Source organism: Heloderma suspectum, chromosome 2 (assembly GCF_057233095.1).
Source record: "Heloderma suspectum isolate Gila_16-S chromosome 2, 16-S_ref, whole genome shotgun sequence".
NCBI lineage: Eukaryota > Metazoa > Chordata > Lepidosauria > Squamata > Helodermatidae > Heloderma > Heloderma suspectum.
Genome location: NC_139459.1, coordinates 276,408,634 through 276,421,920, shown reverse-complemented (window position 1 = coordinate 276,421,920; position 13,287 = coordinate 276,408,634). Strand labels below are relative to the sequence as shown.

General features: G+C 44.7%; 1 protein-coding gene across 1 annotated transcript in view; it reads right to left on the bottom strand.

Annotated features, from left to right (window-relative positions):
- Nucleotides 1-13,287, bottom strand: part of CDHR2 (cadherin related family member 2) — a 52,087-nt gene that overhangs the window by 19,903 nt on the left and 18,897 nt on the right. Inside the window, exons 9-15 of the mRNA XM_084839338.1 lie at nucleotides 12,396-12,471; nucleotides 10,296-10,402; nucleotides 9,969-10,199; nucleotides 4,592-4,747; nucleotides 3,708-3,875; nucleotides 1,743-1,804; nucleotides 1,371-1,614 (exon numbers count right to left, since the gene is read on the bottom strand). Coding sequence (XP_084695464.1) covers nucleotides 1,371-1,614; nucleotides 1,743-1,804; nucleotides 3,708-3,875; nucleotides 4,592-4,747; nucleotides 9,969-10,199; nucleotides 10,296-10,402; nucleotides 12,396-12,471 — 1,044 coding nt within the window. The remainder of the gene's footprint in view (nucleotides 1-1,370; nucleotides 1,615-1,742; nucleotides 1,805-3,707; nucleotides 3,876-4,591; nucleotides 4,748-9,968; nucleotides 10,200-10,295; nucleotides 10,403-12,395; nucleotides 12,472-13,287) is intronic.

The following is a 13,287-nucleotide window of genomic DNA, read 5'->3' as shown; positions in this document are numbered from 1 at the left end:
CTCAAATAATACACATGTCTGTCTAAAGTGACAGGGGCGGGGAGGGGCATAAGACCATTATTCTCAGGGTCTAAGGTTACCTAGCTGCACCATTGTTCTTCTGCACCAGCTTTGGCTAGCCTGTTTTTGACCTTGGGAGCTATGACATCACTGAAAACTGTCACACTAAAAATGCATGTACATTCTCTCTCTCCCTCTCGCTCTCACCTAGATGACCAAATGCACATAGACTCACAGAGATGCACACCAAAATATCTCTCCCTTGCAGTCCTGAGCAGATTATGTTCCCCCATTCATACAGATACCAACCCACCCACCCAATCCACTCACTCTCATATCCACTTCTACATTCCCTTTTAATTAGAAAATATGCTTTCATTCCTCTCTTCCCTGGGCAGGCAAAAGCAGTTCGAAGAGGTTCCTCCTTTCTTCCCCCCTTGACTCAGTAGCAGCAGCTTCCTCCTTGGAGTCGTTTGAAGGTGCCGAGCAGCAGTGGTGTGGTGGTAAATTCTGAAGTGCAGGCACTCATCATGACAGTCTCCATAGCCACACCCCCAAGGAAAGGCCAAAAATGCAGGCAGCTGTGTGGATCCATATTTATGTGCGTGTGTATTATATGTATGCGAGCAGCAGTGCACAGCATAATATCCAGTTTATTAGGATCAGCTGACAGTCATAGAAGAATCAGCTGGCAGATGACAGAAATGAACACAGCATCCAAGTCCTTCTCCCTCTTTGCTTTCTAAGGCTGAATGTACACATAGCAGTTATACCGTTATCATACCGTTATCATAACTATTGGTACACATGACACCAATGGGCACCAATAGTTACAATAATGGTATGATAATGGTATAACTGCTATGTGTAGATTCAGCCTAAGATTTCACCAGGACTTTCTCAAGCTTCATTTCACAGCTGGAAAGTTTGGAAACACGTTTCACTTAAAAACCACCACCACCACCACTACCACCACCACGAAATACGAATGGTCAGGTTCTCAAGGGATCATATTCTGCCTAGGAAATCAAATTCCATCCAAGATATCATGTTCTACCTTTTGCACGGCACATCCTACAGATGTGCAGAAGGCACCCAAAAGTGTGATGAATCCTCATAGCACACAACAACTTAAGGAGCAGAATGGGTCCCTAATCCAAAACTGGAGATGACTGCTGAGGTTTGTGGGGTTTGGGGAAGGAACAGGCGAGACAGCGCTGGGCAGGAAGGGATCCCCGACACCCCAAGGATAAGCGTTCAGGTACACGTGCTATGAGGAATGGATTACTTGTCCTAGGAGTAAATTATCCCATGAATACTTCTTGAAAGTGCAGAGAGGCCTCCAAAGAAAGGTGGTATTTTGGCCTTACCTGGATCTGGACAGAGACATTTGCCTGGTTCTCAGTGACAAAAACATTGTAGGAGCCAGTCACGACTGGAGGCTTGTTGTTGATATCAACCACCCAGATCTCCAGCTGCGTAGAACCAGTCAGGCCACCCCCGTCCATGGCCTGCAGGGTAGCATAATAGACCGAACGGATTCCCCAGTCCAGTTGACTGCCATTGGCCACTAGCACTGCACCGCTTGTTGCGTTCACTATAAAAGTGGACCGGCTGAATGACAGACAAACAGACAGTGTCCTTAAGAATGGTAGGTGGCAATTCCCTCCCAGCACAAGATGGCCTGCACCACAATCCGCCCCCTGCTCCTCCCTGTTTCCATGGCAACCACATTGACATACATGCTGTTAGGCAGCAGCTGGTAGGTGATCTCTCCAAACTTCCCACTGTCTGGATCTGTGGCCTGCAGGAAGCAGAAGGAACCAACTCATTATCATTAATCATTCACTTGTAGGGTTGACCCCTGGGAGCAGAGCTGGCTTCTAGGCTGAAGGTGTGGAGGAATTATTTTATTTTAATTTACTATGTCATTTATTACATTTCTATACCCCCCAATAGCCAAAGCTCTCTGGGTGGCTCACGACAATTCAAACCATAAAATATAGCATGATAAAACGTAATACGTTTTATGGGACAGAAACGGCCTTGGTCGCCTTGGTAGATGATATGAGGAGGGCTCTGGATAGGGGTGAATGCTCCTTCCTTGTTCTCCTCGACCTCTCAGCGGCTTTTGATACCATTGACCACAGTATCCTCCTGGACCACCTGGAGGGGTTGGGCATTGGAGACACCGTATTGCGGTGGTTCCGGTCCTTCCTCTCCGGCAGGTAACAGAGGGTAGCACTGGGAGAGGAGGTTTCGGACCCGTGGCCACTCACTTGTGGGGTGCCACAGGGTTCCATCCTCTCCCCGATGCTATTTAATATCTATGTGAAGCCACTGGGGGCTATCATCAGGAGGTTTGGGGTGCAGTGTCATCAATATGCGGATGACACGCAGCTCTACCTCTCATTCAAATCTTCACCAAGATTGGCCGTAGAATCCCTGTCCAAATGTCTGGAGACCATGAGTGGCTGGATGGGGAGGAATAAGCTGAACCCTGACAAGACCAAGGTACTTTTGGTGGGAGACAAGAGGAGGCTGGGGGATGTTGACCTGGTGTTGAATGGGGTACGGCTACCCTTGAAAGACCAGGTCCGCAGCCTGGGGGTAATTTTGGACTCCCAGCTGTCCATGGAGGTGAGCTGGACAGCGCTGTATCAACTCTATTTGATACGGCGGCTGTGCCCCTTCCTTCCCGACCATCTGCTCCCATCGGTAGTACATGCCCTGGTCTCCTCTCGTTTAGACTACTGTAATGCGCTCTACGTAGGGTTACTCTTGAAAACGGTTCGGAAGCTGCAGCTGGTACAGAACGCGGCGGCTCGCCTGATTAAAGGCAGCCACCAGCGAGATCACATCACTCCAGTGCTGAAGGAGTTGCACTGGTTACCAGTTGTTTTCCAGGCCAAATTCAAGGTGTTGGTTTTGACCCTTAAAACCCTATATGGTTCCGGCCCAGCCTATCTTAAGGAGCGCCTCCAGCAGCACCAGACAGGCCGCTTAACAAGATCAGCCTCGGATGGCCTTCTCTCTGTCCCATCAGCCAGGACAGCTAGACTGGTGGGGACGAGGGAGAGGGCCTTTTCTGTGGTGGCTCCCACTCTGTGGAACTCCCTCCCTAGGGAACTCCGTCATGCCCCCTCTTTAATGAGCTTCCGTCGTGCATTAAAAACGTGGTTGTTCAGGCAGGCATTTGGGGTGGGTTAGGGTATTTTAGAAAATGTTTTTATTGTGGAATTTTATTGTTTTAAACTGTTTTATTGTACGCTGTACATCGCCCAGAGTGGTTGGGTGACCAGCCAGATGGGCGATTAATAAAGTTAATAATAAATAATAAAAAATAAATAACACAACACTTTTTAAAGTTTTAAATGACAGTGTAAAACCAAAGTAAATCCATCAGCAGTGTGAAGAGTGAAAAATACAATAACAGATTTAAAAACAGTAACAACTGAAGGACTAAAACGCCTGAGAAAATGAGGTCGTCACCTAGTGCCGAAAAGATCACAACATAGGCACCAGGTGAGCCTCTCTGCAGAGGGCATGCAACATCCAGGGTGCCATGAAGCCCATGATGCATGCTCCTCAAAATGGTAGCAAAGCACCTAGGCCGTCTTATCAGAGAAAACTGGTCCTTCTGATCCTACCCAGGGAGAGCTACCCCACCCCGTCCTGGGCCCAAGGCCGCAGTGGAGCTTCCTTACTGTGATGTTAGAAGAGACGATGGTACCAGGCGGGCTCTCCTCCAGCACGTAGAGTTTGTAGTCGCTCTGCTTGAACTCAGGCCTGTGGTCATTGATGTCAACAAGATGGATGGTGATGGTGGCAAAGGAGCAGCAATCAGCTGCCCTTCCAGTGTCATTCGCTACAATCTGCCAGGATGAGAAGGAGCCAAAGTAATTCAGCCTCATCCCGTGCGTGCTCATGATAATCAGAGCAGAACTGCCTGCAGGAGGACTCTTACTACCTTGTGATCCTGGGAGGGGAACAGGACAGGGCCAGCCAGCCAGATGCTTATCTGCTGGGCTACAAATACTACCTTTCTGGCCTGCAGTGGAAGTTGTGAGCCCATTTCCTTGGCAGCAGCCAGAAGGGGATGCTTTGGTGCTCTAACGGATTGATCCCATAGTGCTAACTGCACAGTCCCCACACAGTCGGACAGGAGGATAAAAGCCTCCCTAAGGACAGATGCTGGTGAGTCTGATTATATTTCCCACTTAGGGGAAGGATCCAGCGGCGTCAGTGTGTTAGCACTACTGATGCTGCATGAGCATAAACCAACACATGCGTGATGTCGATAGCACTTGCTAGCACGATGGACTTCCTGGGAAATTTATCATGTTGGAAGCACTCTTGACGTTGCACAAGTGTTCGCTTACACTCGCACAACGTCAATAGCGCCAGCACACAGGCGCCGTCAGATCCTTCCCTAGGTCTCCTAGAATGAGGTTATCCAGAAGGAGATTTTAGGAGATTTGCTTTTAGGGAAGGAGTGTTAAACTGCTGAGTCGAGGTCCCAGTTCTTGGCAGGAAGCTGCCAGCGCAGGACAACATACAGGGAACGGGCTTGTCATTCAGTTTCTCTCACCTCCACAGTCATCGTAGGTGTCTTTTCATAATCCACAAGGCTCGAATTGCTCACCAGCACCTGCACAGTGCCTTCGTTCACCATCTGCTGGGGTGACACTGAGAATGCGGGTGCATCTGCACCCCGCAAGGATAGCTGGAAGGTGCCATTGGAACCCTGCTCAGGAAAGAAGATGAGGAACTCAGATGCCAGAAGCGGTCAACACAGTTCGGGAGGCCGGGGAACTGGTTGGTACCACCCAAGAGCCAGGCCCAGCCCAGGACATCTTGCCGTCTGAGGTGAAGAACAAAATGACTCCACCCTCCCATTCCATGTGCAAAAGCTGAGTGGACCAGCAGTTGACTCTTTCTTCAACGCTGGTGACAGGACAGCATCCTCCACCACTTCTGAAGGCAGCAAGATAGCACAAGGGGCACCGGGCAGCCCACTTGGCGCACAGCTCTCTCCACAAGCCCTTTGCATCTGCTGCCTGAGGCAACCACTCTGCCCAATGGCAGGGCCAGCTCTGCCAGGACAACAAAGACTCTTTATGGCTTTTGAAAGCTTTGGATCCCCCCAGGTGGAAAAGAGGGGGCAGCAGTGCATAACTGTTTGCCTTCTCTGTGTTAGCACTGCGTTTTCAACCATACCCCTGAATTTGCCAGTCATTGGACTTCTTCGGCTGTAACATAGGATCTCTACATCAATTTACTATCAAAGAAAATTGCAACGGTGTCAGATTGCCCTCTGGCACATTACTTAATATAAAAGTGCACTCAGAAGAACTTATTATACGAGTTGGGATATTTGGATTAACTTCTGGTTTACATAATTCCTGTTTCTGAGTGTGTTAATTTACACATTTTGAGTAAATACAGGTTATATGTAACTACTATATTAAATTTAGCTTAATAAGATTATGTAGGTACATACATGTCTGTGTATGCGTGTGTAGGTATATGTATACACATATGTATGTACACATATGAATACATCTCCAGATACAATATTAGTAAAAAATATCCAATTGGCTTTTTAATTCTTTTTTTAAAAAAAATTATTATTATTATTATTACTACTACTACTACTACTACTACTATTTTGTTGTTGGTTAAATTTGTAAGTTTGTAAATTTGCTCTATGTATGTATTTTATATGTGGGAGGGGCCAAGCTGAGCATTGCGGTTACACATCAGTCCAAACAGAAGGCACAAGGTTTTTTTTGTTTTTGTTTTGGTCTGTTAGGGGTGTTTTTTGGCACTTTTTTATGATAGGTGGACACAAATTGGACTATTTGAGTTTTATTTTTTTATTTTCAATTTTTGTTCATATTTTGGAATAATTTTGAAATTGTTCTGTTTCTCCATAACAATAATTACTTTGATGAAATCTGAAATGGTTAGTCCTAAATGTAAATTAAGGATGTATTTGTTATACCAGTTATGGTATATAAATTTAGTCATTGTTTGTAAATCTAGAAAGATGTGTTTGGGTGGAGGGGCAAACAATTTGCTTTTTTTTTCAATGTTTAACGTGACTTCATGGAATGTCAAGGGGAATGTAAGCAAACAGAAAAGAGTTCTTACCAAGTTAAAAGAACTTAATGTTGACATGGCTTTCTTACAAGAAACTCATTTGATGGCTGCAGATTGGCAGATGTTGCAAAAGGATTGGGTTGGGGAGGCCTATGTCATAGACACTTCAACACGGTGTAGATGTACACGGTGTAATAAACTTTTATTTATAAGCGACTTTCTGTCTCAGTTCAACATGGGATTTTTGATATTGAGGGGCATTTTTTGATCTTGGTAGGAATATATATGGGCAAATTAATTGTTATGATCAATGTATATGAGCCAAATATTGATTCTCTGGCTATGTTTCATGATTGTTTTCCTAAACCACTGGATATAACCTATGATTATTTGATTGAGGGTGGGGACCTTAACGATGTCTTAGATCCTTTGTTAGATAGGAGTACAGCTTCTCCCAAGACTCAGTCTGCGGTGAGACTGGCTCGTCAGGCTTATATGATGGAATATGATTTAATTGATGCTTGGAGAATTTTACATCCTGCTGACAGAGAGTATACTTTTATTTCACCAGTGCACCACAATTGCTTTAGATTAGACTGTTTTTTATTTCTACAACTTTAGTATGTCAAATCAAAGATTGCAAGATTGATACATTGGTAGTGTCAGATCATACCCCAGTATGTTTGGAACTGTACTTTTTTGATACTACTAGGGCCCCCGTCCTTGGTGTTTTAATGTTTCACTTCTTAATGATGAGAAGTTTAAAACCCAGATGTTAGCTGAACTAACAGAGTATTTCAATACTAACGAGGGTACAGCAGGTTCATGCACCATTGAATGGGGGGCTAGAAAAGCTTTTAAAAGGGGCTGAATGATCTCTTATGCTTCCTATGAAAAAAGGCTTAAAAAAACTCAACAGACGCACTTAAATAAGAAGCTGAAATCTCTCATAACTCAGTTTGCCACTTCCCCCACAGCACAACTTTATCAAGAGCTACAGAATTCTAAGTATGTGTTGAATAATACCTTTCACAACAGGCAGGATTTGCTCTGACATGTCTACGACAGAAATATTGGGAAAATGGTGACCGTCCTAGTAAGATTCTTGCACATCATCTTAAACAGCATCAAAATCAAAATGTTATTTCAGCTATTAAAGATGAGAGTGGTAAAGTATATACTTCTTCTACAGACATAAACTCACAGATTTAAAGTTTTATTCTGATCTGTATAGTAGTGGTAATAAGATATCAGTGCAAGATATGGACACTTTTTTTCCCCTCAGATTCATCTTCCACGTTTAGATTGTTCACAGCAACAGCTCCTTTTAGCTCCTCTGTGTTTAGAAGAAATCATGAATGCAATAATGAAAATGAATACTGGGAAATCACTTGGAGTGGATGGATTCCCAATTGAATGGCATAAAACATTTTTTAGCTTTTTAGCCCCATATCGCCTCTATAACCATATTTTTGAAGTGGGCTCCCTTTCTTCATCATTAATGATGCTTACATTACTGTGATTCCTAAGCCAGGCAAGGACCATACCTATTGCACAAACTATCAACCTATATCATTAATTAATGTAGATATCAAAATATTAACAGCAACCTTGGACGATAGATTACAACAGGTCATGGCTGTATTGGTTAGACCAGACCAGGTGGGGTTTATTAAAAATAGACAGGGGGATGATAATCTTAGATCTGGTTGATCTGGTTGCTTTAAACTCTGAACGAACTGATCAGGTGGCCATCATTTCCTTGGATACAGAAAAGGCCTTCGACAACATTCATTGGAAATTTATTTTTACTACATTGACTAATTTGGTTTTCCTATAGGATTTTTGAAATGGGTTAAAATTTCATACTCAACTCCTAGAGCGAGAGTAATGCCCAGCGGTTTATTCTCAGCTTTTTTTTTTTACTAGGGCGGGGCACCAGGCAAGGTTGCCCACTTTCCCCATTGATATTCTATTTATGTTTGGAACCCCTGGCATGTGCTATTAGCCAAAATAATAGTATTCATGTATTTGTCCATTTTGGATTAGAATTTAAAATTAGTCTTTATGATGATGATCTTTTGTTGTTTATCTCGAGACTCCAGTTGTCGGTTCCAGCTTTGATGAAATTGATTAATATATTTGGTGACTTGTTCTGCTATTCAATTCATTGGTCAAAGTTAGAAATAATGCCAATTGGACATAGGATATACTCTAGTGTATTAGCCAACTGGCAATTTCGATGGTGCCTAGGGTTTATTACTTATTTGGGAATCATTATTCCTAGAGATATATCTCAAATGATTAGTCTAAATTTAAATAAGTTGATTAATGATATTTCAGGAGATATAGATAGATGGGCATCTTTAAAGTTGAGTTTATGGGGCAAGGTGAATACATTTAGGATCAATACCATACCTTGAATTATTTATGTTATACGAGGGATCCCTATACTTATACCTGGCAAATATTTCCAAAAACTCCCAAGAACAGGGAGAGGCGGTGTTTGGCGAGTCTGAATTAATAGATGCAAGGCGCAGATGCAGAGCCAAGAGGGAGATGGCCAGGGCGGAGCTTAGAAGGTCTTCCTGATTGGCCCTGCGTGAACAGCGGTGCTTAGAAGCCTCACACGAGAGAGAGAGAGAGAGAGAGAGAGAGAGAGAGAGAGAGAGAGAGCTCCCCCCACCCCTTAAGTTGGACTAGTGAGCCTGCCTTTCTTTCCAATGGTGGGCGCAATTTTCTCAGCTACCTTTTGAACCCCCTGAAGGCATTTCCTTGCAGAATGAGAGTCACCGAGAATTTGCATCTGTATGACCCTTTGTGGTAATGGAATTAAAAGCTGTAGATTGAAGCCCCTTGTCTGTGTCTGATTCAGTGTTTGAAGATCAGTGGGGGCAAAAGGGAATCCTGACAACTTACCTGCTTCTTGGAATGTATGTAACACGTGGTCAGAGTAAATGGATTTTTTGCGCCCTTTTGGTTGCTAAAAGACTGATACTATGATATTGGAAGGATAAAAGCTCACCACCAGTAACGCAATGGACTGAAGACTTAACACTAGCAACATTTGAAAGAGTGGTATATAGGCATAACTTGCAAATGGACCTATATGTGGATATCTGGTCTGCTTTTACTGAAGTTTATGTGTAACCTTTTTTCCCCTTTTTTCTCTCTTGAACATTGTAATGTTAGAAACTGAGAATTTTGAACATGTATTTTTATTTTTATTTCTTTCCTTTTTTTTAGGTTTTGTAATGTTTTCAGTTTGTTTTGTAAACATTCACAATAAAAGATTAATCAAAAAAACACAACTTCTGGCTTACGTTTTGAGTGTACAAATGCGTGTTCAGAAAATGTATTTAAGATAAGGTAAAATAATGAGGCTGCCAGTGGCAAATCAGTGAAGGTAATTGAATGCCATTTGGTATATTAGCGAATGCCATTTGGTATATTAGCAAATGGAGCTGCTTGACTATCCTAGCATTTAATCTGAATGCTCTAATTTAACCAATGATTTTTAAAAGAGATATATAAAGTCTGCAGGATTATAGCTACTGGCAATCTCAGAGGTATGGTTGAAAACGTGGTGTAAAGAAAGAGAAGGCAAAGAGCTAAGCAGTGCCACCAACTATTTTCCATCTGTGGGGATTCACAGCTTGCCCGCAATCATAATGAAGACTTCATCCCATTGGGTGGTCCCAATAGCCAAAATTTTAGGTCCTAGTCATGGATGAAAAGGGCGGACGATCCGGTGCCCTAATAGAGCGCCATCATCAACTCTTGTTCCAAACCTATAATTTCTTGTTGTTCTAGCTTTGCATCCCACCCACAAGAAGTTCTGCGATCTCTCATTCCATGCTCACCTTGTCAGGATCATAGGCCACAATGCTGAGGCTGCCCACGGGTGTTCTGGCAGAAGCGTGTTCTTCAATCTGACCAGAAAAGTTGCCCTGTGGAGGGCCTGTGAAGTTGCAGGCAGGATACATGCAAAGATAGAACCGAGGTGCGTTGTCGTTGATATCAGTGACCTGGATGGTCACGATCGTGCTCACTTGTGCCACCTGCTGGTAAATGTTCAGGTCTTTTTCTTGAGCCTGAGTATTGAAGCAAGAGAGACAAACTTGAGGCCATGGATGGGAGATGGGGGGAGGCAGAGATCTCCCACTTCCCAGGACTGCTCTGCTACTCACCAGGACTTGGAGCTGCACCTCTTCACCTGGAACACCTTCCCGGTCCAGGTTGCCACTCACAGTGATGACCCCTGTGATATTGTTGATTGTAAACAAGGTAGTGGCATCTGGTAGAGAGGGAGAAAAGAGAAACATCTCATCAGCCACACTGAAGGGAAGAAGCCGTTTCACCTGGGAAGACCATTATGACCAATTTTCTCTTGGGACTTCAGGAAATGATTTGGATTCCTGCACTGAGCCGGACAGCACTGTACCAACTCCATCTGATACAGTGGCTGAGCCCCTACCTTCCCGACCATCTGCTCCCATCAGTAGTACATGCCCTGGTCTCCTCTCGTTTAGACTACTGTAATGCGCTCTACGTGGGGTTATCCTTGAAGACAGTTCGGAAGCTGCAGCTGGTACAGAACGCGGTGGCTCGCCTGATTAAAGGCAGCCTGATCACATCACTGCAGTGCTATAGGAGTTGCACTGGTTACCAGTTGTTTTCCAGGCCAAATTCAAGGTGTTGGTTTGACCTTTAAAACCCTATATGGTTCTGGCCCAGCCTATCTCAAGGAGCGCCTCCAGCAACACCAGACAGGCTGCTCAACAAGATCAGCCTCGGATGGCCTTCTCTCTGTCCCATCAGCCAGGACAGCTAGACTGGTGAGGACAAGGGAGAGGGCCTTTTCTGTGGTGGCCCCCACTCTGTGGAACTCCCTCCCTAGGGAACTCCGCCATGCTCCCTCTTTAATGAGCTTCCGCCATGCATTAAAAATGTGGTTGTTCAGGCAGACATTTGGGGTGGGTTAGGGTATTTTTAGAAATATGATGTTCTTAATGTAGAATTTTATTGTTATAAACTGTTTCTATTATTGTACATCGCCCAGAGTGGCTGGGTGACCAGCCAGATGGGCGATTAATACAATAAATAAATAAATAAATAAATAAATAAATAAATAAATTTGAGCAGGGGATTGGACTCGATGGTCTTGTAGGCCCCTTCCAACCCTACTATTCTATCATTCTATGATTCTATGAAATGGGGGGGGGCTCAAGTTCTTGTACAAGAACAATCCTCCTGCCAGTCCACCCCTCTATGCTATGAAGCTGAGCCTCTGTCCTTCCCTTCCTTGGGCCTTGGGGTGAGGCAGGAAGAGGTTTCCAAATCCAGCTGCTCAGCATCATGTAGACTATGGTGAGAACTCAGTTATGGAGCCATCGGCAGCTTGCCACAGGAAAAGGCTCAAAGGAGTGCAGCAGAAATACCCAGCAAGCCAAAGTGGAAGCCAGGATGGCATCTTGGGCAGGAAGGGATGGAACAGCCAGGTTCGCCTTTGTAGCATCCCAGAGATGGGACAGAGAGAGATGGGGTGGATTGCCTACAGCAGTGGTAGGCAGCCGGTGTCCTCCAAGTGTTTTGAACTACATCACCTAACAGCCCCAGCCACCAGGGCCAATAATTCAGAATTATGGGTGTTGAAGTCCAAAACATCTGGAGGGGCTCAGGTTGTCTACCCCTGGCCTACACCCTACAGCAGCCTTGGCCAAGCTGTTCCCCTCCAGATGTGTTGGACTACAACTCTCATAATCCCACAGTGTCCCATGGGAGAAGGTATTACTGAGTAAGGCGTTCTCCAGAAACAAAGCCTAAGTACAGGAAGTGGAAACTAGACACTTGTACTCTTTTAACTCTACCTATGCTTGGTGGAACCAGATGACATAAAAGCACAGCATGGACAATAATGCTATTTTCCTCATTGACGTAATGTTAGATCACCATACATGGGTAAGAACCAGGGGTGCATGCATATGTAACCTGTAATGGCCGATTATGCCAGGGAGAAGATCATGAGCGACCCACTGGGGTAGAGGTAGGACCTAAACTGATGCACCACACAGACCTTTCACCAGTCACTCTGCTAGCTCTCAATTTCAGTCCCTCAATTCCTTGACATTTCCTTCCCTGTTCTTAGGGTCCTGTCAAGTTGAACACCTGTCCCCAAATTACATAAACCATCTACATGCACTCACTGGACCACAGCAACCCCTAACCCTTTGCCCTGCTTGCACACCTCAAGGCTCACCCCTCCCCAACCCCACCCTTCTGTCACTCACTGGTGATGCTATAGTAGATGATATCATTCACATTCGTGTCTCTGTCGATAGCGAACACCTTCGCCGCTGGGGTACCCTAGAACGAGGAAAGCCTCAGTGAGGGCAGGGCCCACATTGTACCAACTGCAGCAAGTAGGGGAAAAAACACCTCTCCCTAAGGTTGCCAACCTGTCAACCACCCCTTCCGGCTCCACACTTAATAGCAGCTTGATCTGGAGGAATTAGAAGGTGACACTTTTAAATGGATGGAGATAAAATGTTATCACTTGCTAATTCCTACATGTCAAGCTACTGTTGAGACCACAGCTAGAAGGACTGGCTCAAGCTGGAAACTCTGTCTCCACCCCAATACACAGGACTCAGGGAACACTCATTTGCACATAGCAAGAAACCACCTGTGGGTGAATTTCCCCATGGGGCATCTCATTGTGGCGGCTGCTGCCACTTTGAATGTTTGAGGTGCAGCAGTGGGGAGGGGGAGCTGTAGCTTGTCATTACATGGGAACCCAGTAAGGATAGGTTGTTGGGGTGGGTGAGAAGCCACCCAGAACCCATGGGCTGTTTTAGGGTTGTGGGTGGCTTGCCAACCACCCGCCCTCATCGGATTCACACCTAACAACAAGCTACGGTGTGCTCCTGCCACAACTCAACTATTCAAAATGGCTGCCGCTGCTGCAACAAGAAACCCTGCTGGAAATTCACCCACAGGGGCTTCTCGTTATGTGAGAATAAGATCTGAGTGAGTGGTAGGATAGGGCCAGGGTGGGCAGAAATAAGATTCTTTTTTCTTTAATTGTTCACTGCTCAGGAAACTTGTTAGATATAGAGTGGTATATAAATTATGTTAAATAAATAAATAAATAAATAAATAAATAAATAAATAGGAGCTAGA